The sequence below is a fragment of the Pavona decussata genome, unplaced genomic scaffold, assembly GCF_977016875.1.
Source record: "Pavona decussata unplaced genomic scaffold, jaPavDecu1.1 SCAFFOLD_87, whole genome shotgun sequence".
Lineage (NCBI taxonomy): Eukaryota > Metazoa > Cnidaria > Anthozoa > Scleractinia > Agariciidae > Pavona > Pavona decussata.
The window spans coordinates 2429141-2457110 of record NW_028145504.1 but is presented as its reverse complement, the minus strand read 5'-3'; the positions used below and the strand labels follow the sequence as shown (position 1 = coordinate 2457110).

General features: G+C 39.5%; 3 protein-coding genes, 1 long non-coding RNA gene and 1 pseudogene across 7 annotated transcripts; 2 read left to right on the top strand and 3 right to left on the bottom strand.

The window, feature by feature from the left end:
- Positions 1–70: 70 nt before the first annotated feature.
- LOC146474757 (uncharacterized) lies at positions 71–2743 on the bottom strand. Its single transcript, XM_085116506.1, has 3 exons — positions 2601–2743; positions 1428–1635; positions 71–747 (listed from the first exon to the last, which is right to left on the bottom strand). Exons 2-3 carry the CDS (start codon positions 1605–1607, stop codon positions 451–453), a joined length of 477 nt encoding a protein of 158 aa, XP_084972632.1. The 5' UTR covers positions 1608–1635; positions 2601–2743; the 3' UTR covers positions 71–450.
- A 3047-nt stretch (positions 2744–5790) lies between these two features.
- Positions 5791–9259, bottom strand: LOC146474756 (uncharacterized). The gene is made up of 3 exons (XM_085116502.1): positions 9112–9259; positions 7587–7841; positions 5791–6727 (listed from the first exon to the last, which is right to left on the bottom strand). The coding sequence occupies exons 2-3, from the start codon at positions 7836–7838 to the stop codon at positions 6431–6433; spliced, it is 549 nt and encodes a 182-aa protein (XP_084972628.1). The 5' UTR covers positions 7839–7841; positions 9112–9259; the 3' UTR covers positions 5791–6430.
- Positions 9260–11929: 2670 nt separating this feature from the next.
- LOC146474753 (uncharacterized) lies at positions 11930–27933 on the top strand. Of its 3 annotated transcripts, none has more exons than XM_085116256.1 (5): positions 11930–12153; positions 12534–12607; positions 23553–23622; positions 24171–24239; positions 27388–27933. In XM_085116256.1, exons 3-5 carry the CDS (start codon positions 23586–23588, stop codon positions 27591–27593), a joined length of 312 nt encoding a protein of 103 aa, XP_084972382.1. In that variant the 5' UTR covers positions 11930–12153; positions 12534–12607; positions 23553–23585; the 3' UTR covers positions 27594–27933. The 3 variants fall into 3 exon arrangements, with proteins under 3 accessions (XP_084972382.1, XP_084972383.1, XP_084972381.1); XM_085116257.1 differs by having other exon boundaries at positions 23537–23622; XM_085116255.1 differs by lacking the exon at positions 12534–12607 and having other exon boundaries at positions 11934–12153; positions 27388–27931.
- LOC146474755 (uncharacterized) lies at positions 14569–15498 on the top strand. The gene is made up of 3 exons (XR_014866027.1): positions 14569–14627; positions 14766–14819; positions 14907–15498. It is a non-coding gene; the product is annotated as an uncharacterized LOC146474755 (long non-coding RNA).
- LOC146474754 (uncharacterized) lies at positions 16643–20772 on the bottom strand (annotated as a pseudogene). Its single transcript, XR_014866009.1, has 3 exons — positions 17850–20772; positions 17109–17760; positions 16643–16813 (listed from the first exon to the last, which is right to left on the bottom strand). The product of XR_014866009.1 is annotated as an uncharacterized LOC146474754 (transcript).
- Positions 27934–27970: the final 37 nt, after the last annotated feature.

Sequence of the window (27970 nt, the reverse complement as noted above, 5' to 3'; positions counted from 1 at the left end):
CCTTACATCACTACAAGGGAGGGCAATCGCGTTTTCTCAACAGTTTACTGCATAAAATGGTTATTTAAAATCAGTGCCTTTTATTTTTATTTCGTTTGTTAATAAACTATGACGTTTTCAAGAAAACAAACAAAATTATCATATTCTCACATATTCTAAGTAAGAAAAAAAACTCCGAACAAAGTCACCACTAAACAGGAATGATTGCTTTGACATTTAGCGACGGTGTTTAAAATCAAATACCATTATCAATATCAACGTGCCGCGAAGGCTCTCTTGATAAAATATAAATTTCCCACATGATCAAGATTATTTTGGTCTCTTAAGTCCAAGAAAAAAAAATTGAATACCACTGAAACGCTTTGCTCTGTGATCTGTCAAAAGCGAATTCTATTATATTTTACTATTGTCAACGAAAAGACACTGACTGTCCAATTGTGTAACCTTTTTCTACACGGCGCAACCGGTGGCGTGATTCACATCATCAATAAACTTCTCCACTGTGCCTTTACCAGCAGCAGTATTGTAGTGGGTCTTCCAGTACTGAGCCTGCGATTTCAGGTCAGTTGGAATCGGAGCAGAAATCCTAGCGAGGAACAGGCGAGCAGCCAGTCCCGAGTACATTGGTTTTTCTAAGTCATTCCAAGTCGTCTCGGTCCAGTCGATGCCTAGTTTTGCCTTGATCTGATCCCAGTACTTTTTCAGCCCTTTTTGAGTCACAGTCTCGCGGTAACCAATCTCGTCAACCTGGGAACATTAAGTAAAGTGAGCAAAACATAAGGACAGTGTTAGGAAAGGATCAAAAATGCGAAATCGTTAAGCTCGATCAGTGATAAAAGAAAGATTATGTTTTTTTTCTTTCATAGTAATTTGTTTCTTTCTTTCTTTCTTTCTTTCTTATTTTCTGATTATTTCTGATATGTACCATCTTTCCCTCTTTGACATCAAGGAGGACGCTTTCATCACTGAAGATCCTACCAGAATGTAGTACATGTTTCATAAGAGTAGTTAGGGCATCCGACTAGTGTGTCTAAATGCATGGGTTAGTTCTCGCAATGAATCAGATTTTTCCTTCGTCGCACTCTTGTGACATCTTTCTTAGCTTTGGTAATTAAAGGTTTTATTCCCTCACACAGTTTTTAAATTTTGTAGTTGAGTTTCACTCGGGTCCTACATGCAGGCCACAAGGCTTCTGTAGCATGAATCACATAAGGACATTACTTTTGCCACCCTCCAATGAGTTATTTGTGCATCGAAGGATTTAGCATTCCGCAACGCGATGACCAGAGAGTTTTTAGAAAGTTGCCAATCATGCATAATATTTTTCTGAGTTCTGTGCGCGCTAGGGACAGAACTTGTGACCTGGTTCTTCCTCATCGCCCATCCCACACTTGACGAGCATCAAATGATGCAAAAACACTCGTTACCTGCCACATACCGCCATGATATCCAGCCCTGTAGGTACCTGGTGCCTCTGCGTACTTTGATTCGACCCAGGCAACACGGCAGAGGAATTTGTGATCGTTTGGAAATATCCCCAGCCCGTTTATTTGGTCCCCGACTTCCTTGCATACAGGCGCACCTTTACCCTTTGGCGTGTAGGCCATTGCAGTCGAAACCGAGAAGCAAAGTAAACTGAGAAAAAATAATGTAATAAGAAGCATGGTATCTGGCGAGAGAAACAAGGCACCGTAAAGACTCCAGACAAATATCAAACGGTTGCTAAATCGAGGACTGCTACAGGTTGCTACTTTCGATTAGTTTTAACAAAGGTTCTTTTACGTAACAATAGACAATGGAAATAGAAAAATGTAAGCACTGATGTAAGTGGCCAATTTTAACTCGAACCACTTATTATAATAAAATATTACGCTGCAGTCATTTTCGTTTTCGTTTTGTTTTACTCGGTAAATTAAACCATTACGTTTTCGAAGAAAGCGAAACGAAAACTCAGATGCTAATATAATGAGCCCAGCGAGACAAGTGATATTTGTTTTCTAAGTAAGGTCAGCTTTTAATGAAAGCAACTGGTGTGACCGATTCGGTTTTTTCGATGACCTCATGAGGATAATTTTAAAGATGACTCGACAATGGACTCAATAAATCACTGAGAGTGAAACTATGATGCCTTCTCTTTGAAATGTTTTTGTTTACCAACGTAGATTTGAAAGTTTAGTTGATGATTTCAAGCGGTATACTTTAAGAAAACATCCAGACATATTTTGCTTTATAGGCATCACCGGGCACAGGTCCGTGCTGAACAATAAATTAAGTAACATGAAAGTGAAAGAGGAAGCCGTTTCCGGAAGCCACCTTCTTACGCTCCGAAGCTAGAAGACAAGTAGTAAACGAGGAGCGAAAGTTCCCTATGTTGAAATAAAATCAATACCCAGATGCTTTGGAATCCAAATGCCCGTTTCACCGCAACAATTAAATCGACGAAAAATTTGTCGCCATTTCCTTCTAGGTTTCACGGTGTCTGAATGCGTGCAAATTTATTTCAGACATTCCCAGTTTTCCACAGTGTTCAATTTACCCAATCGCTCCTCTTTCAGAACTGTTTATGGAATGGAATTACTAAAACTTTAGAAAATACTTACTTTAGTCCGTCGATCCGCTCAGAGACAAGTTTTCTGTAGCAGCAACTGAAAGTGAGTGAATTTGTTCGCTCCGAAGCTCAGGTTAATACCATATTAATATTTATTGATACCTCCTCAAGTAAAGCTATTGGCTGGTTTCGAATAGCGTGATTTGAAAAATCTGTTCGGTTTCGGTTTCCAATTCTTCACGTTTATTTTAAGGCTTCCTGGAATCCGGCTACAGAAATAGCAGATTTCGTTTCCCGAGACAAAATAATAATCTGTCAAACTAGATTATGCTGTCATGGACTTATATTGTTTCCAAGTACTTCAGACTCTTATCGGCTAACAGGTATATGAAGGTATCTCCGCGTTTCTTCCTTTTCATTGCTTTAGCAGAGTTCGGTTTTCTTTGATGTTTTTATTTTCTACCGGTTTATTAGGAACTCACAAATGATCAGCTCCCAGTTGAAATTAAGTAACGAGGACGGCCACGGCAACGATGATGCCACGAAACAATAGGTTAAATGAGCGAAAACAATCGTACTTTTCTTTGCCATCATCAGCAAAACAACAACGTGAAATCACCAAATTCAAAGTTTTGTGGAGAACGTGCGTGAGCACACGACAGTAATTTTTCATTCTCCGTCATTACTTGAAAGCCGTTCCTATCAACTTAGTTCCCGGATACTTCGCCCACAGTTGTACAAGTTGAACGAGCTGGAATAATCGCGAAGTATTCCTAGTAACGCAAACTTCTTTTTTTCAAGTGACGTTTTCGTTAGAGAGCACGGCTTCATCCGTATCCGAGAGGTGTTGGGTTCGAATCCTGTGCAAGCCTTTTATTATTATTTTTATTATTATTATTATTATTATTATTATTATTATTATTATTATTATTATTATTATTTTGCTGGCTTTCTTCTCGCGGCTGCTTACTAGTAAGGTGCAAACATAACTGCGATGCTCTCATTAATCAATAGTCTTTCTGTTTCACATCTCTCAAAAGTAACTGACAAACTCTTTCTTTCACAACGGACAAAAAAAGATATTATTGAGGATTTCGTTTACGGAAACTGCACCAAGGGGAAACATTTAGTCAAATTTTTAGGACCATCTAAACTAACTAAATAAGAAAGGAATTTTAATTTTAAGTCCTCATACATTGCATTACCTCCTCTTTACTTAATGGGCAATAATTCCCGTCTCTTATAATTAATTATACTTGAAGAACATTGCTTTGTAATCAAGTGAAGTTGCAATATGGATAAAGCTACTAAAATTGTAACTAAAAGTCTTCAAAAATAACACCTCAAGCAAACTAAAGAGCTGATTCAAATTTTTAACCTGTCTGCAATAGCGACTCATAAGGTGTTCAAGGTGAACCCAGGAGTCCGCTTAAAAGCACAACCGAACGATTCACAAAATTAAAGGATCACGGCAATCAACTGAAATTCCAGAACTAACAAACGTATGTCATGATCACTTCGACGAAGTTAACTTTCCGGTTATGGTTGCACGATCTGAAAACGGTTTGGAGTATCCGACATTGGTAATTTACGTTTCGAATTTTCTTCTAGCCCGTGCTTGACTTGCAGGAACAGCACATAAACTTCATCGTTTCCAAGAATTCATCAATATTTACTTATGACCGTGAAATTCCCTCTTGTTGCATCGGGCAACATTTTAACCGAAGGTTGAACGAGAAACATGCTGAAACCACTTTGTCCTTCATGCGTCTCAATAAAGAAGAAACCCAGGCTAGGATTTCCAACGACTTTAGAACACTGCACATGACGGTATCATTGCATTCACGTTTCCTCATCATACTCATTAAATCGCCATAAACTCTTTCTATGTGAAATATCTACATTTGTTTAGTTTTACTGACAGTGGCCATCGCGCGCATATTCAACTTAATAAGATGCCCCGGAAATTACAATCAATAAAGTCACAAATTACAATTAACAAATATTGTTGGTGCTCAAAATATAAGGCTACTCCTTTGTATACACAAGCTACTTGCGTTTATTAAGTTTATCTGTTTGCTGGTCCTTCCTCCGGTATAAAGCAAGTAAACGTGTTTGCTCCAAGGCCCCAGATTTTATCAGTAACGTTGCTGTGTTAAGTTAACAGCTGAGTGTACGAAGTGATTGGCTATTTTCATATAGCGTGATCCAATTTTTTTTTTAAGTAACGCTTTCCCAGAATAAAAGGGAAAATCATCTCACGTTTCATTTTAGACAACCAACATTACACTGTGTTGTAATCAGAACAGCGATTTATATAAACATTGAGAGACTGTTTTCGAGTCCAAGTAAGGGTTTTTAAGTGTTCATTGTTCATTGTTTTATGAAAAAGCGAAATTCTCCCAACTGAACTTTATCCAATGTGTGGAGATATTCGGGGAAGGATATTCGCCGCACGCAGAGAACAGTGGCGCAGGAAGCTAGCAGGAGACATTTTACTTATTTTCTTGAAACTCGCTAAGGAGGAAAGTGAGCTGATGTGTGACCCTTTCCCTTGATGTTCCAATCAGTTACCTTCCTTGCAACTGTCTTACATGGAACCCGAACATTAAAGTAACAATACTAGTAATAGCAATAAATAGATTATGGATCACTCCAGAGGTTGATAAGCCGGGATTAACGGATGCTGTCTCCTAATTTTTAGTAAAAGGGAGAATATGTAGTCTTTGTGATGTTCCGATCAATACATCTGCTCCCTACCCGTGCAATCCCCGCAGCTTGTGAGCTGTGGCAGATTAGCTTATTCAAATTCTCGTCTCCGGCGACCGCGGCCAAAAGCCTGTCCAAATACTCGACCCCGGTACTCAAATCTCCCACCCTTAGGACTACTAGTTGCTTGTAAATAGTTAAACTAATAGTTGTTGTACTTCCTGGAAAGACAAATAATAATGACACCTTCAAAAACTCTTTTGAATCCCCTTTGTGTGAGCCTCTTGTTGAAAACCGCGAAATTCTGTCCTTGAGAAACTCCTCGACTCCCATAAATCAGGAAAAACCCACGCGCGTACTCCGCCACAACAAAAGATAATTGCAGTTCAAATTCACCATGGGAAAAGATCAAATTCCTGACTACCTGGGCACGATATTTGATTGCATATTAGCCGTGAAAATCTGAAGAGTACAGTCGTCTTATATTTTATGGCAGTTCTTTAGTGTTAACAAAATTACTCAAACCAACCTTCAAAAATTAAACTTCTCTTTATTTTACTTGCTTATTTTTCTACATTTTAACGATCTTGTTAAGAGGATCTGCATGTGGATGCTGGATTCTCAGCTATTAGTTGAGATTTAAGACATTTCTCAGCTAACAATTATGATCAGTATGCCGTATTTGTATCGTACCAACGGTGTCTTTCCCATAAGCCGAACAGTGACGAGTATCATCCGAAGTTTTCCGAAGAATTTTCGAGTTATTCCAATCCCTTTCGAGGCTTTACGAAAACTACTTATCATCTTCTGACGACTTCACGACTACTGCAAGCGATTGTGAGGAGGTCTAAGACATCTTCGTTAGCATTTTATTCTCCAGGCATGAACTACACAATTATTGACAAGTTCTTTGCAAAAGAAATTCACTCTTTACTCAGCTAAACTTTCCCTCAGCCAACAGTTTCTTGGCGTTTCTTAGCTATTAGTTAAAAACTGCCATTTCTCAGCTGACAGTTAAAATTTTACCCAATCCTCTGCTATCAATTAACCCCATGCAAACCCTCTCTTACCAGCACTTTATTTACGTGTATTTAAAAGTTTAAATCATATAGGATTCGCGTTAAAAGGGCACATAAAATCATTGCATCACTGATGGCATGCGACTCCGATTTTCTATTTAGCACAGCCTGTAGCCCGTCTCGTATCATTAATAAACTTGGCAACGGTTCCTTTGCCAGCAGCCGTATTATAGTATTTCTTCCAGTACGCAGCCTGCGACTCCAGACTTGATGGAATCGCAGCAGGAATCCTGACGAGGTACAGCCGAGCCGCCAGTCCAGAGTACAGAGGTTTCAGCAAGTCTTGCCACCTGGTCCTGGTCCAGTCGATACCGAGTTTCTCCTTGATTTGGTTCCAGTACCTCGTCAACCGACGGTTGCTAATCGTCTCGAGATGACCAATCCTGTCAACCTAAGTACAAAATACAACAACTATAAACGTGTATCTCAAATATTAAACTCCTAAAATAATGCATCCCTGAACCGCGTTGGGAAAGTTCAGGTTACGTTATTCCCCATCCCGCTACAGTCTCAAATCCTCTCTTCACAACACTAGCGCTGGCCTTTCCTTTCCATTGTTCCTCAGAGCCTGCTTTCGCCGCAAGAATGATTATATAGCCGACCCGTTCTTCAAGAGGACGGAAAGTGACCTTTTACTTTTACATCTAATTTCTTCCCCTATTTGAAACGATCTCCGACTAATGTTGACGGCCTCTGTCTGGTGGCTTATGACATGAAAATAACGACACAAGGCAAGTTGTAGTGTTAAATTATGTGAGGACGAATTTTTTTAACCTAGGACGTTAGTTTTTAGCAGACATAATTAAAGCCCGATTGCCCTCCCCTTCTCATCGCTATCAATTCAGTGATGGTGTAACTCGCGACATTTCCCATGTGCATCAATTTCCTGACCAGGGCAGATCCCGGGAATTCAAAACAAAGAGGTCGTAGCGGAAGCGGCAGGCTAAGAGCACAGCGCAGCATCCTGGGTTGGATGGGAGGGCGATGCAAAATATAATCCGCCTTATGAACGATGATGAACACTGATCCCGCGGCCTATGCTAGTTTCTAAGGGCGATCTATGACAGTATCAAGTTAAAAACCCAATGACTCTAAATAATAGGAGTTTGCCAAAACCATACCGCGATATATTGAAAATTTTAGCTTCGAAAAAGTTATGTATAGGAGTACTCTTCTCCCAGGATCATCACCTGCAAGGTATTTATGTACCATATATATGAAATAACATAGTTAGGCTCTTGATTCATTACCTGCCAAATGCCGCCATAGTAATCACGCCTGTACGTACCCCTCGCCGATCCGTATTTTGATTCAACCCAGGCAATACGGCAGAGAAACTTGCGATCATTTGGAAATATTCCCAGACTGTTTATCTTGTCAACGACGGCCTTGACAACAGATGCACCTTTCCCTCTCTGTTCGTAAATTGACCTCGAGCAAGCGGTGCTTCTCGGGAGAAACTGGCAAGCAAGGCCGGCCACAAGAACCATCGCCAGAAACATGTTCTGAAGGGGAAAAAATAGGTTCAGCTTGTTGCTGTTGCTCAGGAGAACTTCCTGCCTTTTTTGAAGACTAAGCTAAAGATGAAGAAAACTAGAATGTACCGAAAATGATGGTCATGGAACACCACAATTAAAATTTCAATGAGTTTACCACTCGTCAAGTTGCATTCAGGAAATGAGGCAAATGTGCTCTGGCTAGTTTTAATTTCAAGCTGCTTACTGAGGATTGTTCGTGCAAGCAGGCACGGTATTTTGACATCAGTATCGAAGCTGAAACGATTAATATCAGGAATAGAAATCACGACCCTAAAATAGCTTCACCGCTTGTTCAATATCTATGTAATTAAGGAAACAAGAAATTCTTTTTGTGAACTGTCAGCCTTATTTCAGTTTCCCATTGAAGCAGACAGGTCCAAATTTCGCTTTGAAAATATATGCTAAAATGTTTTCTTGCGGAACAGAAACGTATTAAACTCGAATAAATTGGCTTAGAATTGGAGGTAATCGGAAATCAGAAGGTTTTCTTTTTCTATCCAATCGGTACGAGCCGCAACTAACACGCTGACGAAACAAAGCTGATAGCCTTAGCTTATATCAGACCTTGATGAGTTCCTCAAACCGGAATAAAAACAATTACCACAACTCAGTAGAAAGCCAGAATATCTTAACTACGTATTCCTCGACTTACTTAAAAACGTTGTAATATTGATATCACTGGTTTCCCATCTGGAAGTAAACTTAATATTTTTACTGAAACGCTACTGATACTGAAATTGTTGTGCTTGATAAGCTGAAGAGTCTTGATATCACGAAGTGCTGAAACAAGACTACGTACTTGTTTTTCTGTAATACGAACATAATAAATTCAGGAGTGGAAATCGTTTCAATTTCTCGATTGAGATTTGTTTTTCCGTGAAATGTAGGAGCCATGGCCAGTAGAGTCGCTAGACTGCCAAAAATCCATTTCTTGATGCGCATCAGCCGACTGACGTGAGAAGCTTGGGCTCGCTTATCTTCGCCTGTTCGCGTAGTGAATCTGCCCTCTCGATCAAGAAGAGTCCAGCATCTAAAACTCAAGCTAACTAAAACAACCTAAAACTTAAAGTAACGGTAATGAAAAATGAGCCTATCAAAACATGTTTCTAAATGTTGCATAATGTCTTCAACCGGAATACAGCCCATCACAAACCATACCATTAAGATGAAATTGTTAATTTTCCGAACTCTTTTAACTAGAAAGATCTAGAAAATAGTTCAGGCTTTTGGTACTTACTTTGGTTTGCTGATGTGCTTTCAAGGTTCCGTCTTATCTACAAGGGCAGCTCAAGGGAATGAACTTATATGTTTTGAAGGCCCGGGCTTTAACTAACATCATCACCCATAAATTTACATGTCAATTAGATACATTGAGATGATACGTCTGCAAACTTGAAGGCAATTGGCTTTTCGTACAAAGCATGACAGTATTTTCGGTTTCGTGAAAATAATAAAATAAAAATTGATCTTCTAGTAAGGCACGATATTTTGAGTTTCATGTGCACATGATGATGATGACACGTGAGGACATTGAGTTGATACGTCTGCATACAAGGCAATTAGCTCTTCGTACAAACATAACAGTACTTTTAGTTTCGTGGAAAAAAAATAAAATAAAAATTGATCTTCTCATAAGGTACGAGATTTTGAGTTTCATGGTGTGCGTGGTGGTTTTGGTAAGGTTTCGGATGGAAAAGTCTCAAATCTCGATTTGATACAGTTGACCGACACGATATGTTTAGAGATATTATATTGATTTCTTTTTCTTTTCTCTATTCTTGTATCTACCTCGATTTTTGAAAGTGAGCCTGCTCATGACATCAGCTTCTTTGAAAGCGCAGTGCGAATGGTTTTTTGTTATAAAGACAATAGGTACCATGCCAGCAGAGTCAATTCGATCTTTCCTAGAATAGTCTGGAAGAGGAAGGCGACTGTGCCTTACAAAGCAGCGTGGGCGCAGAAAAAGTGAGCAAGAGTCGAATATACATATGCGTCCCCGGGTAAAACCAGTGTGTCCAGGATGAAACTGGCCTGAAGCATCCAAATCGCAGGATAGTCGGCACACAATTCAAAGCCGGAATTCGAAGCCGTTGACAGAGTCGCCTTCCTCTTTACCAACTTATCTAGAAAAGATCAAAGTGACTCTGCTAGCAGGGTAGACAAAGGGTTGCATAGTCTTTTCGACACACGTTCACTTTCGAACTCCGACTGAGGAAACGTAAAGAATTTTCTACGTTTAGTTCCCCAAATGCTTTTTTCCGGCGTTATTTGACATAGAAATAGGGATATAGTTGTGGTGAAAAAGTAGAGTTTTCTTTTTGAAGATCAGATCAATGGAGAAAGGAGAATTATTTCTCACAGCATGACAGCCATCATTAAAATATGAAGAAACTTCTTCGAAATGTTTTAATACAGCTTTTAATTAGTTAAATTTAATTGTTTATAGCATGTTTATGCCCATAAATAGATACACCTTTTGAAGACCAAGCTAAAGATGAAAATCAATTTACAGAAAAATGAAGGTCGAGGAAAACCACACTGGTGAAGTGTCAGCCTTATTTCTTTCAGTTTTCCATTGAAAGAGAGATCGCTTTTAACTATATATGATAAAATGTTTTCATGCGGAACAAAAACCTATTTAACTCAAATGCACTGTCGTGAGAGCGCATCAGCCGACTGACTTGAAAAGCTTTGGCTCGCTCATCTTCGCCTGTTCGCGTAGTTAATCTGCTCTCTCGATCAAGAAGGTTCCAGTATCTCGAACTCAAGCTAACTAAAACTACCTAAGACTCAAAGTAATGGTAATGAAAAATAAGCCGAACTAAGGAAACATGTCTCTAACGTGAAGCATAGGCATGAGGCATGAAGATCAACTGAACAAACCAGAAACGCAAATGAACGCGCAAGCGGAAGAACGAACGAATAAATTGAGTTTACGCGTGGCAAACTCAAGGAAAAACCGGAAGAGCAAACGGATAGCCGAATGACCGTGTTAACGAATCTAAAGTTCCACCTAGCGTTCGCCGGCGAAAACGTACGAACGAACAACCGAAAAACCGAGTGAACGAACTCGCGAAACCAGATGAACAGTTAAAAGGGTTGATTTTCTGGTATTTTAATGCAAACATAAAAGCATATATCCTTTCAGAACGAGTGAGAAGCGAGATGGTTTTAGTTCTTATTGCTTTAATGTTAACTAAATAATGATAATCTTAGCTCACCAAAAAGAAAAGTAAGAAAGAGCATAGATTGACAAAAGCAAAAATTATTCGTCAGCTCAGAACGTCTGTCATTCTCGTCAGGGGCAAAGTGAACAGATCCCGTAGAGAGTTCAAGAAACGCAAAACAACGAAAAACTCTCGAAGGTAGAAATTTTAACGTAATGGCGAGGGAGAAATTAAAAAAAGCGTCAGGGTGAATCTCTTTACCACGCGTTTCAAACTGCGGCACCACATACGGCTGCTCACTGTTTACTGTGCCCCTGACAAGAATGACAGGCGGTTTTTCTGCCTTCGAACTGGGTCAGTAAAATGACAGTGTTTTTCTTTTTTCCGCTATAGCAGTGTGAAATTATTTAAAGATCGAGATGCCAATTAAGCTTCTTGAGTGTATACGACCAACTATTTTGAAAATGTTCCTTCAAAATGCTTCTACCATTCAATTGAATCACTGACTCCTCCACGGAATTTTCTCTTAGAACCTACCAATCAAGGCACACAAAAAATAACACTGAGTTGAAAAAGAAAAAGACGCGTCGTATATTAACTTTTGGAGAGATAATTAACGTAAATCTTTGAACGGAGCTGGAAATAAGTCGAAGAAAGACCCCATGAAAAATGCCATCGAGCAGCATTTTAAGAGGTATTTTTAATAACAAAACTTGTTACAGAGCAGACTGCAGGTTTTCTCGATGCTCTCTGGCAAATATCCACCTGCTTAAACCTGCGGCAGAATAGTTTTAACAGGTTGGACATTGAAAACAAGAATCAGGCAAGCGAAGAAAGACACGAAGTTTACAGGTTGTGAGAAGACAGTAATATAAATTTGAATATTCTACTTTCTGTAGTCAATCGATGTGAAGGCATCAGAATACGTGTACAATGAATATTTACAAAAGACTACATAATTCAAACTTTTCTCTCTGTTAGCCAATCATCGTACTACAACATCTTACAAGCACAGATTTTTCAAGGCGTTTGCAAAGTTGAATAAGCTAGTTTATATCCTTCGTGGTGGTGTGGGTGAAAACGTCAGACAGGTCAGCCTTAACAGATTCACGGTACGTCTTAAATGACTACTTCCCTATTTATTTTGTAGTTATGATTTGGTAACAATGACAATTTCTTTTCCTCAAAAGTGATTAATTCTACTATAACTTAGGCGTTACCTGCACGCAGTTTAGTTTTATTAAAGCCGCTGCCCCACATGTCCTTGCAAAGTCAATATATGTTACAGCACATGTGAGACATCGTACTTTCTGATTTGGGAAATAATTGGATAATCAAGAATTCAGAGGAGGACGCTTAAGAGCCATGTTCAATTTAGTTGTGGTCAATGTAATGTTTTTATACGAGTTAGTTTCCACATTGCTTTGTAGCCAAGAAATATGTTTACTTTAAATTACACTGGAGACTGACTTCTATTTCCTGCTACTCCCAGGGGAGCATAGGTCCATGGAAGCTGCAGCCCGCCATCTCGATCTGTTTTGGGCTAGCGTTTCAAGCTCCCTCCAGGTATAGCCTGCCTTGCCCACCTCATCGTCTACTGTTTTCCTCCAGCTGTTCCTGGGGCGACCTCAACTTCTCTTACCAGGTGCATGCCTGGTTATATTGCTTGTTGGTTTTCTAAGCGTGTGCCCGTTGCGCCTACTTATCTGGGTGTCGTTTCTCTCCTACTGGAGAGCTTTCAGTTTAATACAAAACGAAAAAAAAGAAGAAGAAAGTATTGGATTTTAGGCCGAGACTTTAGTAGTAGACCTTCAGCAAAGATAAGCCCTGTTTTGGATTAGGTGAGTAGGTAATTAGGTGATTAGGCAGTGTCTTCCTGCATACTAATAAGTGCCGAGGTTTTCAAATGAGCGTCACTCTTACACCAAGGAAACAATAGATATGCCCAGGCTTGCCCGCTCTATACCCACCCTGATTGGATCTTAAGATTTGTATGGTCAGTTTGAATAAAAGGGCGCTTTCTCTTGGTAGCGTCACTCTTGCAATCCGTTTGCTGGGAAAATTTATCTCCGAGATTTCAGGTTATTCGTGACGATTATCGTTGTCATTACTGTGGCTTTCTGGCATGGCTTTCTTGAACGTTGATGATTTTCAAGCTGCTTTGAACGCCTGTGTGTCTGTCCAAGACTTGGAGATGTTAACCGAATCTGTTTTACTTCCCGAAGAATGGATTCCGATAGCTTATACTAGGCTCACTGACTTGACTCTACAGGAAATCGAGGTCAGTTCTGATCTTTCAAATTTAATTTTGCGATCTGTTGCTTTCTTCAAAGCGTTGATTCTCAGCTAAGTTGCAGTTCTTTTCTTTCGCAGCTCCCAACTGAAGTGGAGACAAACGAACCCGACGCGGTGCCTGTTAATGAAACGGTAAGCGCTACAAAAGATTTTATACACTTTTCAAACCAATTCCTAGTTTTAAAAAAACTTTAATGGATTATTTTTGACCCGTACTAATCTCACTTTCTTTCATACTCGTAGGCTCAAAAGGACGAAGAATTGATCAGTGCGTTTGATGAAATGATGGAGACGTATTCCCAATACGAACAACTTGTAAGTTTTGAATTCCTTTCACTTAACAATGTGGAGAACCAACAATATGTCTAAACAGTTTGAGTATGAATAAGTTTTCAGTTCACTTTTTAACCATAACTTTTTCACACAGGTATCAAGCAACGACCTTTCGCCAGATGAGTTCGGCTTTCTCGATTCGGTAAGTTTATTTTGAGCTTGTTTAACATACTTAAACTAGTATGATACTAGAACTCAGCTCATTTTCGACCTCACACCTGCCGAACTAATATCAAGCAATTTACTATACTCTATAGAGGCCCAAAAATATGGAATGCTTTGCCATTATCAATTACGTCTTCCCCTAGTCTATCCACCTTCAAAAGAAAGCTTCTTGATTTCCTCAGTTAATTGCATGAAACGTCCGACTCTGTTATGTCTTTATAGTCTTACCACCACCGTATGTTAAAAAATCTCAATACAATGTCTTTACTGGTCTTAAAGTCCCAACATATCTCCGAGGAGACCTTTCAGTATAAGCCCGGGGGTTTCTTGAGGTCTCCTCGCCACTTCTTACTTCTTTTACTATTATTATTTACTCTAAACTTATGTACTTGTAATCCTAGTCTATTATTCATTGTAACTTTCTATGTTTGTATGTCGTGGTGAATAAATAAATAAATAAATAAATAATAAATAAAATACTTTTAAAACTTAACATATTTTGTACTTTGATAATAGACTCTGAACCGGTGTTTTACGCACCGTTGAGCAAGGTTAATTATGCGAACTTACTTGAGCTGAATTTGCATGAAAAAGTAGCACCTAATCGTTATCTCTGTTAAGAAACAATAGAACAATCATCTTAGCGTAGAAAACAATTTGGTAACCGAAAACCTTGAAAGTTTGATTTTGTCAAAAGCTTTTACATGTTGTAATCGAAATATATTTTGCTTTACAGTTTACGGACACTGAACTACGAGAAATCGAGGACATGGAACGCGTGGCGCTAGAAAATGTAAGTAATTTACTCTGTGTTATAAGTGAATTGTATTCAACTCCTCATTGTGTTCCAAACAATCACGCAAATCTGTATACTCATTCTTAAAGTAAGCGTCTATATAATCTAAATTATCTTCGTCGTGTTTTCTTATAGGATAACCACGATTCCTATTTTCCACTGGAAATGGAAAGTGATTTATGTGACGAAGTAAGTTTTCCGATTTCATTCCTTCACAATTACAACCATCGTTTGATCTATATTGTTCAAAGACTTATGTTTTTTTATTATTTTCAGTGGCTGGAATTTCCGCCACGTAGACGTTAACGACCAGCGTGCTTCGAAATTTAAGAGCAGTTTCAACCTGACTGCGACGTTGGCCTTTTTGACGAGAAAATCGTGGATGACGGCTCTTGAGGGGGAATCATCGAAAGAGGTTTCAAACATTGTCATGGCGAACACTATATGTATGTTTTCCGGATGGGAAAGGTGATCGGCTACGACCCCTATGGCTTTCCCAGTCGGAAAATATGCATTTATTATAGCTTGAAGCCGGCCTATGGAGAGAAGCTGGCTGTCATCTCAGCTTACCCCTTTTCAAGAAGTTACCACGACTTCTTGAAGAGCAGAAGGTTGGGGTACTGCTAGTTACCGTACTCCTTTATTTTTTATTTATTTATTTAACGGGTCTTTTTTTATAGATTTTTTTTCTCCAGTTTGCGCCCGTAACTGTACAGAAAACACGTTATGTTTAGCATATAAAACTGAAATTATTTGCAAACTATTTTCCTATGTACAAACATCTTTGCCAAACTCGCCACGTTTTAGCTTTGTGTTTTCCCGTATGCGAGCGTCGAGATCTTGTGTGTACTAGGTCTTTCAACTTTGTCTATTTACATTCGAAACGTTAACTCCTTTGAAAATTTCTCGCAATTGGTAAAGGTTGAAAGCGAGTTACAAGGGATTTCATACATGTTTTAGGAGCTCCATACAAACTCTTAAATCACGCTTGCATGGTAACCTGTGTCACACACGCTTTGGTTACCTGTGATCAGACCGTAAAATGGGATTTGTTTCGGTTGGAAATCGTAGCAGGTTAAATCGGCTCGTTGTTTATATGCCTATATGTATTCTGTGGTAAGCATCTATAGGACAGTATTTTTGCATTCGTTTGTTAAAGATGGCTTTGGTAGAGAATAGGTTAAAAAAAATACTTATACCAGCACCAACTCTGGCTTTATTTGATCGCTTTAGAGCGCTTATCGATGATCTCAGAAGGTTAGCGTTAATTATCACATTCTTCGGTGGTAAACACCCATGGGACAGTGGACGCACGTTTTTCGCATTGTTTTCGAAAAGAAAATGCAAATTTGGTTAATGCTGAGTTTGCATACAAGTTTTTCACGCTTGTGTATTTTTTCATTACCGCTATACTTAAAAGCTAGGTTTGAGGTAAAAGGTCTAATTGAAGCAATTTTTAAATATTTTTCCACGGATAACCGAAGAAAACCAGTCAGTTATCTTTTTCAACAGTCACTTTAATGATACAATCCATCAAACTTACAAATATGCTGTGTGGAAAGAGCCCTACCGAAATGATATCAACTTTATTGACCTTAGTTTGTCCTTATTGTCTTTTGTATGGCCTGTTTGTTCTTATAGGGAACAAATATAAAACTTACAACTTTCGCGAAAGGTTCTCGCTTCAGATTTGTTCCATTCCAACCATATTCGGTCAACTTTCAGAAGATCGGATAGTGCTCTCTTAATGTGGAAACATTCTGAATAAACTAAAAGTGAGTCACCGTTTCCTGTACAAACATCTTTGAAAGGTTGATTATAAAAACTGAAGAAAGCGATTTAAAACATGTTTACCATATCAAACTGAATTTATTTACAATCTATGTACATACAATCTTTCGGTAAAATTCTATGAGAAAACTATGTCGAGGAAAAAAAGCTATATACAATTTTATATACGATACTTTTTTCAATTTCCAAAAACAGCGAAAAAACTATGTCGAGTGAAAAACTATATACAATTTTATATACAATACTATTTTCAATCTATCAAAAAAAAAAAAAACGAGAAAACTATGTCCAAATCTTAAATATCTAAGGGTGTGGTAGAAACACCATATTGTAAAACTTTGCGTTTCGGATAAAAATACGAAAACGCGTCCCGAACTTGTGTGTAGGTATACTTAACAATTATTCCACGAGCGCGCGTTGGATATGAGATGATAGATAGCCAACGAGGCGCGTAGCGCCGAGTTGGCTATAATCATCTCATATCCAACAAGCGCAAGTGGAATAATTAATTTATTAAAAACAACCGAGAAATATTGCTAGATCTTACTGATTTCGCTGTGCAAGAACGACCAGAAGGCAATTTAATGGTCGCCATTTCTCGGCCATGGTATAATTGCTCATATACCATGGCCGCTAAGCCAATCAAATCCCTCGAATTGCATTATACAATGATGCAGTTTTTAATAAATAGTATTATTTACCACACGAAAACCACGGTTCACTCCACCACTATTTTGTTTAGTGAGCAGCACATTGAGATACTTGTCTTTGTCAATGTCGTTGCATTTCTTGTTGACCCCCTTACAACTAACTTATCCTTAGTGCCAAAACAATAATAGGTCTTGCTACATAAACCGATAATCCCTTGTCCCTCCCACTCAACCTTAAACAATCCTGGGGTTCTCTTATCATATGCTTTGTGCTCAGGTGTATCCGTACGGGGAAACCAGTTACATTTATCGGCTTCAAACTCTGCTTTCAATTCGGGTTTCACTAGACTTTCAACGCTATCTTCAGCAATGGCGATGTATGCAGAATCGGTATCCATCTCACACATTTGAAAATCGCTGCGATCGAGATACTTGTCCAGAAAATCATAATAAAACTGCAGCATTCTTAACTTAGCATATTGATACACGAAAAAACCGATTTGGCTTGGAAGATTTAACTTAATGGTCTTCTTACAAGACTCTACTTCATAAGTGTCTTCCGTGATATTATCTAGCTTGCGGAAGAGAGGGGTGTTCACTTTCCTGCTGGCTTCTGCATCACTTCAATACTCCACGTTCCTATGCTTCATCTGGTTGGTGATCGTTTTTCCATACGATGAATTTCTTACCTAAAAAAAGCAAGATACATATATCAGTTTTCTGTATACAAACATATATTTCCCCTCCCCAGTGATCCCAGAATGAAATAACCACTTACCAATTTCATCGTATCCGCGATGATGGCTTTACTGGGGTCGGCATCTCCAGCTCTCCTTGCATCTGACACAGCATCTCCAAAGGATTTGAAGCAAGGCTTAGGGGTGAACTCGATCACTTGGTGCACTTTAATGACCTCCAAACCGTTCTCTAAGTACCACTTGAGGAGGGGTGTGGCCAACAGGACCTTTTCGCCTTTTATACTGCCGATCAGGCTTCGTCGTGGTTGAGCCATGATGCCGTGCTCCTCGGCGTACGCTTTCATGAAGTCTCCAATATTATCCCGGCTGATGTTGGTGTTCTTAAATATCGGGCACATTTCCGAGAACTTCTCTTTGAGATGGTCAGGCACGCGAATATCTACTTCCACGCACCCGAACAAACGCTCACTTCGCACCTCGCTCAAAATTCGCTCCGCGCTCATAATCTTCACTTCGTCAAGGGTTCTTCGCACTTCAGTGGTGATGAATCGCTGTAATTCACGGTTGGTTTTCTTCATATCACGCAATTGATATTCATACATCTCCACCACGTTGTAGCCTTTACTCTTAATGTACTCAGTGTTGGCTCTCGTTTCTTCTCGCAGCTCAACCATGGGTTTGTTTCGTTTTTCGTTAAACTCTTTTCCGCGGTTGAGAGCGCAGTCGTGGCCGTGCCAATAGCACCCGTGAACCTGATACACGGTTTGTGTCTCCGCGTGAAAACCACCTACTGGCAGTTTACGATCGCCGATACGTTTTTCTGTGTTATTCAACTGGTGGCGGATGTGAACTCTTTCTTTGTAAGCCACCCATTCGAGCCACTCGATTGCCATCTTTATAGAACCTTTTGGTTTGAAGTCGTTTTCCGCCAGGCGTCGTGTGTAACTTCCGGTTAGCATGTTCTGCATAATAGCCCAGAGGTACAAAGCATTTGCATCGTAACCCACGATCTTTTCACACGCCTTAGCTGCCTGGCCTCTTTCTGCTTCCCTGATCTTTGTTTTACCGGCTTCGTGGTAGCGATGGAAGATGATTGAAGGGCCTCCGGTGTTGTTGTCTTTGATCAAGTGATACAAGTCACTGTTGGCTTGTTCAACCAGACTAAAGTAGGTTTGCTCATTAAGAAACGATAACAAGTACTTTAAGGTAAGGCCAGGAACAGAAATGCCGTCTTTAAACATATCAATCTTCCTTTCTCGCCAGAATTGACTCATTTTTTCCACCGCCTCGAGAAATGGAACGACATCCAGATTATTGTACCAAACTAGAAAATCTCTAAAGGTTGACATCCGGTTTTCTCCCCACACTTGCTGACAGTACTGATATTCGTCTTCAGTGATGTTAGTGTTCTTCAGGGATGAATAGAAGGCAGCGTGAGGGGGTAGCGATGTGTCATCCAGCTTGTCCAGCCCATCGACCCTCTCGTACGGGAAGAAACCTTTAGTCTGCTCACACTCGTAGGCTTTTAAGAACTGGTCGTAGCTGAAACCGGGAGCGAGATAATTCGTGATGTCCAGAAATTTTAAGAAGTCTGTCTTGAGGCACATGTGGTTGCTGTTTCTTTTTACAGTAAACTTGACTGGCTGAGTCTCAATGAGGTACGGGAACAGAAATTCTTTGACAGCGTTCAGATCGTACTTGCCAGAATTAAAGCCAAGGACAGGCAATTCTTGTATGTAGGCGGTCAATTTTTCTTCTAAGGTCTTTAGCACTTTGTTATCACTGGTTTGTGCTTCACCAAACAACATATCTTCACAATCTGCCATTTCTTCTCGCCTCTGTCTCTGTTCTTGTCTTCTTCCCTGGTCCAACTCTACGTTTAATCTTCTATAAAACGATGGATCGTTTTCATTGACTTTGTCATCTAAAAAGGCGCGATCTTCTTCGTTTTCAGAATCAATCTCTTCCTCATCATGCTCGTCATCACTGACCATCAAATCGATCCCTCTACTCTCATCATCTTCGCTCTCTTCTTCACTTTCTTCCTCTTCACTTTCAACTTCATTTCCTTCTTGCATATTGACTAGCATTTGCGCTAACTGATCTTCATGCGCCTCACCACGCCTAGTTTCAGATGCTCGGTTAAGCGCTTCAAATACGGGTGCGTACTGTTGGCGTAGCAGAGAAGAACTTTTTGTGCTGATAGCGACCAAGTACTCGATAAATTCTGTAATAAACGCGGTTGGGTCGCCGTTAGACAGGAAACATTTGGGTTCTCGATACTCAGGCACGTTACTACACACACTCACACTGAGGGGAGCATGCGACGATAACCAGGTTAACTTGTCTGTGTTTTGCTCTTGGTTGGCGTTTTCCTTGTCAAAAAAGCATTCAAAATCAAAGGTGGCTCTGTAAGGGAAGTAGCGGGCTTCTTCTGGTAAGATGATCCCTTCGTCTTCCAATTCTTCAAATATATAGTTTTAGGGACATGGTAGGCACCGCCAGGGTACTTGAGGTGAACTTTCCCGTTACAAGTCTTCTCGTGTTGTCTTAAATTTGACGCACGTTTCCAGTACTTGCCACAGCGAGAACAACAGAACGATTTGCTGTAGCGGGTAAGATCTTTGATGTACGAAAAATGATTCTCATACAAGTTCAAGTAAAGAGTACTTTCATAATGGCGGTGAGAACGGGAGTGTCTTCGTTACCATCGTTACCATCGTCTTCTGCCCCGTGGTCCTGAGTAGGCGCGAGACTGTACACTTGGATGTTTACTTCAAACAACTTTTCCAGTTCGTCTAATTCACTTATCTTGACACCATGAAACTTCTTCTTGGATAGACCAGCTTCTCGATACTGCTGGTAATAGTGCTTGGTATCTCTCTCTAGGTTCTTCGTGTGGCAACCGTTATGGAGCGCCAGGCAGCGGAAGAAACACAGATTATCTTCGTAGGGTATGCCTCTTCGGATATCGCGATCGAGCGGGATAATTCCCATGTTGTCCACGATATAACCGGGAAGATATTTGCCACGGCCGATGGGATGATCCCGGAGTTTCCACACGAACCGAGTAACATTCGTAACGAGATCCACAACCCATTTAGAGTTAGGCCTCTGCTGGCGTATCCACTCCAAGAAATCAATAGCTTCTAATTGTTCGTACAGGCGTTCTAAATCTTCACGGTTTGAGACAAGAAACGGCTGTTCCAACACTAAGTTATTATTGGCAGACGGGTGGTGGTACTATAAAGCTCCCGTTTCAGTGATTCGGAGGATAAACCCAAAGGCGAAGTTGACTTTAAACACGGCAGGATGATCAACAAAAATGCGGTTCAGCTGTTCTTGGAGGCTGGCTGGGTTGATGGTGGACAAACGGAAATTATACCAGTCTTGTAAACGGTTTTGGCGGCTGAATCTGGTTCGAATTTGCGGCCAGTGCTGTCTGTATATTTAGGCAATGTTTTCTTCACTACTAACAACAATGTTGGAAGGAATCAGCGGTGGATCTTCTTGCCAGCTAATCACAGCAGCAGCAGCAGTTGACGCTTGAGGGGTAGATTGAGGAGTGGTTGATGGTTCTTGCACTGTACTCACACTTCCTTAGCCCGTCCTCTTAGATTTTTTCGCGGCTGGTGCATCTGTGGTTTTAGATGGGGGTCGTTCCTTGGAGAGCATCATATCAGAGGTTTCAAAAGCTACCGCCATTATGGAGAGTGAGAATGCATTCCACTTCAGCTTTTACAGATTCTGACCTTCCTTCCACGACGATTTCTTCAACAACTAAACCTCATTTCATCCACAACCTGACGCATCCCACTTCAGGGCAAAAGAACGGTGTCAATGGTAGAGCTTTCGGAGATAAATTTTTCCAGCAAACGGATTGCAAGAGTGGCGCTTTCAAGAGAAAGTGCTCTTTTATTTTAAAAACATAATAGAGTTTTGAACAAACCAATCCGCATTGACTAACAGCGGTTACGTGTATCAGCATTTCTTTGGCTTGCCGCCCGAATATAAAAGTACTCAGTTAAACAAAAAAAACAATGGTTCTAATTTCTCATGTAAATTAATTCGATTAACTGGGTAAACATAACTAGCCTCAGTGCAAAAACCCTTTCTCGGTTTAATACGAGAAAGAGTAAAATGCGTTATCATAGATGTAGTGAGTATCACGTTTTAAAGAAATTTAAAGATAAAAAGACACACATAGATAGGTTTACGCATCAACGGTTTATTGGGACTCAGAAAATGAATTTAACACTGATATACAATCAAATTGTTTTTCATGAAAACTGTCAGTATGAGAATCGCAAATCAAGTAAAATGCATTTATTTTCCTCATCACTGTTCCATAACCCCGTTTTGTCTTTGCAGTTTTGGTCGTGAACTTGTCTTGGGAATCTCGATGGTTAGTTTCGGAGGGTTTCTTCCTTTGGCAAAGAATTCGCTGAAAGTGTATTTGAAAGGGGTTCTCCTTTTAGAGCAATGACGACTTTTTGTGGTTCTTCTTGTTTTCTTGCTTGGATAGGGGATACCAGGTCTTGCAAAACATTTCTCGCCAGGGTCATTATCACCAGGTCCTTTCCTCTCAAGTGAGAAATCATCTAGGCCACATTGCTCTCTTGTGAATCTTTTAAGCAGAAGGACTCCAAATTTCTTCACCAAACCTTGAATTTGCAATCACAGTGTATCTTCTACGCCTTTCTCTTTCTGATTAAATAACAATTTCTTGAATTGAACGACCAGAAGTTGGACCGCCTTCCAGCAACACACAGCTGTGCTCAACACGCGGCTACTGCGTGCATCGTCGTGCAGTAATAATGACTGAACGGTTAGATTCCAGCTTAACATTCCAGCGTGTTCCTTCCATCGCTTTAAACCTTCAGTAACAGCTTCCAGATTACGTTCGGGAGATAGAATCAGGGTAAAAATTTCTTGAGACACGCTTTCTACATCGTACCACGCTTTTATGAGGGAGTTCCATGAAGAAGTAATCATTGCATTTTTGATAGCGTTTAGGTCAAAGGAAGCCATTTCGAGAGAACGTTTGAAATAAACCGAACGAGAACGAAGCAAATATAGCTTGAGATCGAATAGTGAAATGACACGATCAACGAAAGCTCGCTTTTATTGTGAAAACATAATAGATTTTCATGATCCAATCAGGATGGGTATAGAGCGGGCAAGCCTGGGCATGTCTATTGTTTCCTTTGTGCAAGAGTGACACTCATTAGTAAACCTCGGCACTTATTAGTATGCAGGAAGACACTGCCTAATCACCTAATCACCTAATCACCTATTCACCTAATCCAAAACGGGGCTTATCTTTGCTGAAGGTCTACTACTGAGTTTCTTTTAAAAGTTTCCGTTTTCATTGATCAACGTTCATGAATGTTCGTTTTCGATTACGATCTTTTGCCGACGTAAACAGTAAGGGTGGACAGGGCGAAATAGGTGTAATATCATTATTAGCTCTACCGTAAAGAACAAATTCTAATTGAACAGTTTATGACCCCAAAGGACCCTCTAGCTGTGCAACTTATTGTAATTTTAAAGGGCATAACATTAGATAACTGTATTATAACCTTCTCCGCTCCTTTCTTACGCGCTGTAACTTTAGGTAATACAATCTTGTGGAGTAAATGAAAGATACAAAAAATATGCAAAACTTATTAATTTAATCACAGTTTGTTTTACTCGATATGATTATTCATCTGGATGAAGTTTGACTTTGAAAAATTACTATAACAAATATCATGTTTTTTTGTAGATGTTTATTCAAACAGTGCGGTGCTAGAGACAAATTTTGATTTGGAAAGATGAAAGCTTTACTGCTGTGTCTATGTGTCATAAAAGGTAAGAACACAAAAGCAGAACAGTTGATAAATAAGTGTTAACAGCCCACTTTCTTTGTTTCCACTCAGTGGGTAACGGGTTGTGAAAATAGTTTCGCTCAACACATTAACCGGGTTAACCATTCTTACAAACACACGGCAGTCTGTGGCATTTCTTTACATGATGGTAACGCAGAATTCGAAAGCCGCAAAAGCTCAGAACAAAAATTCAGATTGGCACTCAATCCGCATGGAATCGTTGAACGCTTTTCATTCGACTAATTTATTCTTGTTTTCCACATTACCATACTTCCGACAATAGCGTTGCTTCTCTGGTCACCACATAAGCCACAGATTTTAGAGAGTCAGACTACGTTGCTTCCATAGAAGGTACAAACTTGGTTGACAATGAACTGAACTGATTTTATACACCCTCGGAATTCCATCATTTCATTAACTGGCTTTCATGAAAGCAGAGTGCAAATTACCAAAATACTATGTATTTATCATAAATAAATCTTTAAAATCTTTTCATCTCTCTTTTTTTTTTTTCTTTTTTGCTCACTTTAGCATGCGGAAGAGCCATTAGACCAACGGAATATGAACGAAGGGATGTCATAAAAGAAAACGAAAACATAGGTAAGCGTATATCAAATCCACAAAAACTGTTGTACAAAGAAACGGTTGAGGCCATTATATAAAGGTCAACCGGTCTATTTATCCACTATGAAGGTCATATAGGGATATAAGGAACTGAGTATATCTCCATCTTAATTAATTATGTTTAGCTTAGACTAAACCCCATAATTTTGTCGTTAAGGTATACTTAGCTTTATATTGAATGATCGTTTGCTATGAACCGTTGTCAGCAGCTTTGGAGTGCATATTCAGTGCCCTCAGTAACCACTTTTGTGATTAAAAGTTTGTCTGCGATTTCAAATAATTTCTGTCGTAATTTATCATTGCCGGGGAAATTACAAACATAACGAGATGAAAAAGACCTTAAACTATTAACAGCTCAAAACCACTTGCAGCTGTATTCCGTATACATTAGTATAAGGAATCACGTGGTGGCTATACAGACTCATTATAACCATTTTATATTTCGGTTGAATTTAAAATTTTTTGACTCTATCTTGTATGAAAGTAAAATTCTAAGCTTTCGACTCTGGTAGAGTCTTGGTCACAGTGATCCTACACAACCAACTATTCCGTTAAATGACAACTTATATTGTTGTTTCATGCAGCGTATATCATTATCCTCTTTGATACTGAGTGAGGATTAACATTAATTGAACTGAACTGTATGGCGTTTTAGTATAATTACTCAGGTGATTATAAAGATTCTGTTTCTGATTGGTCGAGGATTGCGTCATCCTGCTATAATCACCTCGTGCGAGGTGATTATAGCGTGAGCACTAACTTTCAAAATGGCCGCTTAGCTATTTGTCGACATTTCTGAAAAAGAAGTAAATAGGATGAAAGAAAATGCAATTCCGAAAGGCACTAAAGATGCAGCTAAGTCCGAGGTGATACTTTTCGAAGGCAAGAGATGAAAATTTTGCTAATTGTAATAAAAAAAACCCTTGTAAATTGCATGTTGTCGATCCCGATGACTTAAAAAGAAGACAACAAATTAAGTTAAATTCTAGCAAGATTTTCTTTATTAACGGAATTATTTCACAAACAAAACGAGTGTAAGACAGAATTTGAAAGTATGGAAGTAAACAAGATGAATAAATGTCTCTGTAAGTTTCACGTTTCAGTGACGAGAAAAGAAAACAGTTTTTATAATCTGAAAACTAGTTTGTTGTCGGTTCAAGCGGCTCTCAACCACCATCTTAAGTCACCGCCTGACAACAAAATATTTTCATCTGCGACAACCGTGTACTTGTTTAGTGAAGCCAACAAATGCCTTAATTCCTACCTGAAGCAGCTTATCTCCGAGGGCAATTTATAAACGTCCGTTAACCGGCGAAGCCATCATGTCAACAAGAAATTGTGCAATTAAATGCTATCGCTAACACTTGTGATTCCGGCTCGAGTTTTACACCAAACAGCCTGGTTCATCTCCATCTATTTTGGTAAACGGGTCGGAGAAACCCAACTTTCATTCTCACAAGTCAGTGCTTCGTCTCAAAGAAGCGGCAGTTAAAGAATACTTACATTCTGCTTGAGGCCGTATGCAGTTTATCGATTGCGCATGTGATTTCGATTGAGCATGTGATCAGCAGACTGCGCGTCTCTGTTCATTGACGCGTGACGATTTGAAACAAACAAAAAAATCGACATTTTTCGGACGGTACTTGTTTTTCTCTGATAATCACCTGAGTAATTATACTAAAACAATTATTCGCCGAAGGCGAAGTAAATATTGGTGAACATTCCCCTCGACTTTGTCTCGGAGAATATTCACCAATATTTACTCTCCGCCAAAATTCAAGTTCACATTTTAACATTCGAGTTCACAATGTAACATATGAGTTTACGTTTCAACATTCTAGTTTGTAATCCAACATTCATGTTTACGATTTAACATTCGAGTTGACAATGCAACATTCCATTTGACAAAGTCAGTGATCACAATTCATAATTCAAGTTTGTAATGCAACATGCAAGATGACAAGTCACCGTGCAAAGGGACGATCCAATATCCGGGGTGACACATTCTATCGGCTAAGGAACAATTCAACATGCGACGTCACGAATCAAGATGTAAGATGACACATAAATCACCAAGGGAACAATTCAACAAGCGACGTGACAATTGAACAAGCAGCGTGGCAGTTCAACATTCGACGCCACAATACAACATGCTTGTGGGAACTGGGTTGTGGGAACTGGGTTGCTTGTGGAAACGGCCGGCGTCGCTTGTGCCCGAGAACTGGGCCGACCCAGAGCGTAGAAAAATAAAGATGGCGGAGCAGTCTTTAGAAGCTAAGGAACTCCTGTAGATTTTTATCGTTTCGTCTACAGGGTAGACCACGGCAAACTCATTTTCGTTACGGCAAATACAATTTCACCACGGCAAAATCATTTTCGTCAGGGCAGCACTAAAAGCCGAAATCCGGAATGCCGAATCCGGAATTGGAAATAAGTTTCTTATAACGGAGAGAGAAATATTTAATGGTGAAATATAAATATAAATATATATTAAAACGTAAACTCACATATATGTTACATTGTGAACTCGAATGTTAAAATGTGAACTTGAATTTTGGCGGAGATATAACGCCATAGAACTGAGTAGTACATTTTGTTTATTTCCTTTTATTATTCAAACTTGAAATACCGTTGGTGGTGACGGCGAAATTTCCGATCCTTGCGTTCTCAGTACGGTTATTCAATCACGGTCAATGGCAAGACTACCTTCTGTCGATTGACGTTTAAAATGTCATCAGCCTGAGCTTGATGCTTTCCTTTTAGTTTACGTTTGAGGGGCAAAATTTCATAATTTATTCCCTCCTTAAGGAACCAAATAAAGGGCAAATTTCACCTCGAGCTGAAATTTGAGCTGTTTTCACGAGAGAAAATGGTTTTATACATATATCCATTTACCTTACCAATTTAAGCTTAAGAGCAACTGATATTACGCGGGATATATTAGAATCAAACTTTTTTCCCCGAAATCACACTGAATTCACTTTTTAGTCTGAGTTGAGATGTCACGTGAACGAGAGTCCTTAAATGTTATCAGCCCGTGATTGTTGTTAGGTTCTTTTTTTGTTATTTTGCTTGGAATTTTTTCGTCTTTTTTGGTTAAGACGAAATGCATTTTACTTCACAGAGTCACCAGCCATCTTGTCTTCTGATCAAAGTCCTGAAAAGCGCTCTTCCACAGAAGAGGTTTCTGGTGAAGAGGAGAGTCAGAGTGGAGAGGAAGGTGAAGAGACGTCTGAAACGGAGGAAAGAGACAAAGAAAACAATAACAGAAATGACATCGACGATATCTATGAACATGACAACGGTTCTAGCGATGGAGATCACTTTTGAAATTCTATGTTAGTTTGATAAGAGTGTGAAAAGATTGTTTGTCGTGAACGAGGGTGAATAAACAATGTTTCGTTAAAAGAAAGGTGTTTGGCTTGGCGTTAATAAGAATGAAGGAAGACTATGGCGCTATTTAACAGGAAGGTGTGTAACGGGTGCGTATTCTAACGACTTAGATTTTAGTCAAGGGCCTCATTTCATGACAATTGTAATATTCAAAATGACTGCACAAAGAAGATTTCTGGAACACGGTGCAAAAATACTCTACGAATTCTGGAGTATTTTGCAACGACAGTTTGATTTTTTCCTTCGCTTACACGACAGAGTCAAATATGGCTGTTTCTATCTTTTTTTTTCTCGTGGAAAATGTATAGCGAAGA

What these genes read in the sequence shown, in the direction of transcription:
- LOC146474756 (XM_085116502.1), bottom strand. Translation starts at nt 7,838, where the DNA reads ATGTTTCTGGCGATGGTTCTTGTGGCCGGCCTTGCTTGCCAGTTTCTC. An exon ending in ACTATGGCGGCATTTGGCAG is followed by an intron (nt 6,728 to 7,586) that starts GTAATGAATCAA and finishes TTTTGTACTTAG; the next exon opens with GTTGACAGGATTGGTCATCT.
- LOC146474753 (XM_085116256.1), top strand. Translation starts at nt 23,586, where the DNA reads ATGAAAGCTTTACTGCTGTGTCTATGTGTCATAAAAG. An exon ending in GTGTCTATGTGTCATAAAAG is followed by an intron (nt 23,623 to 24,170) that starts GTAAGAACACAA and finishes TGCTCACTTTAG; the next exon opens with CATGCGGAAGAGCCATTAGA. An exon ending in AAAAGAAAACGAAAACATAG is followed by an intron (nt 24,240 to 27,387) that starts GTAAGCGTATAT and finishes TTTACTTCACAG; the next exon opens with AGTCACCAGCCATCTTGTCT.
- LOC146474757 (XM_085116506.1), bottom strand. Translation starts at nt 1,607, where the DNA reads ATGGCCTACACGCCAAAGGGTAAAGGTGCGCCTGTATGCAAGGAAGTC. An exon ending in ATCATGGCGGTATGTGGCAG is followed by an intron (nt 748 to 1,427) that starts GTAACGAGTGTT and finishes TAATGTTCCCAG; the next exon opens with GTTGACGAGATTGGTTACCG.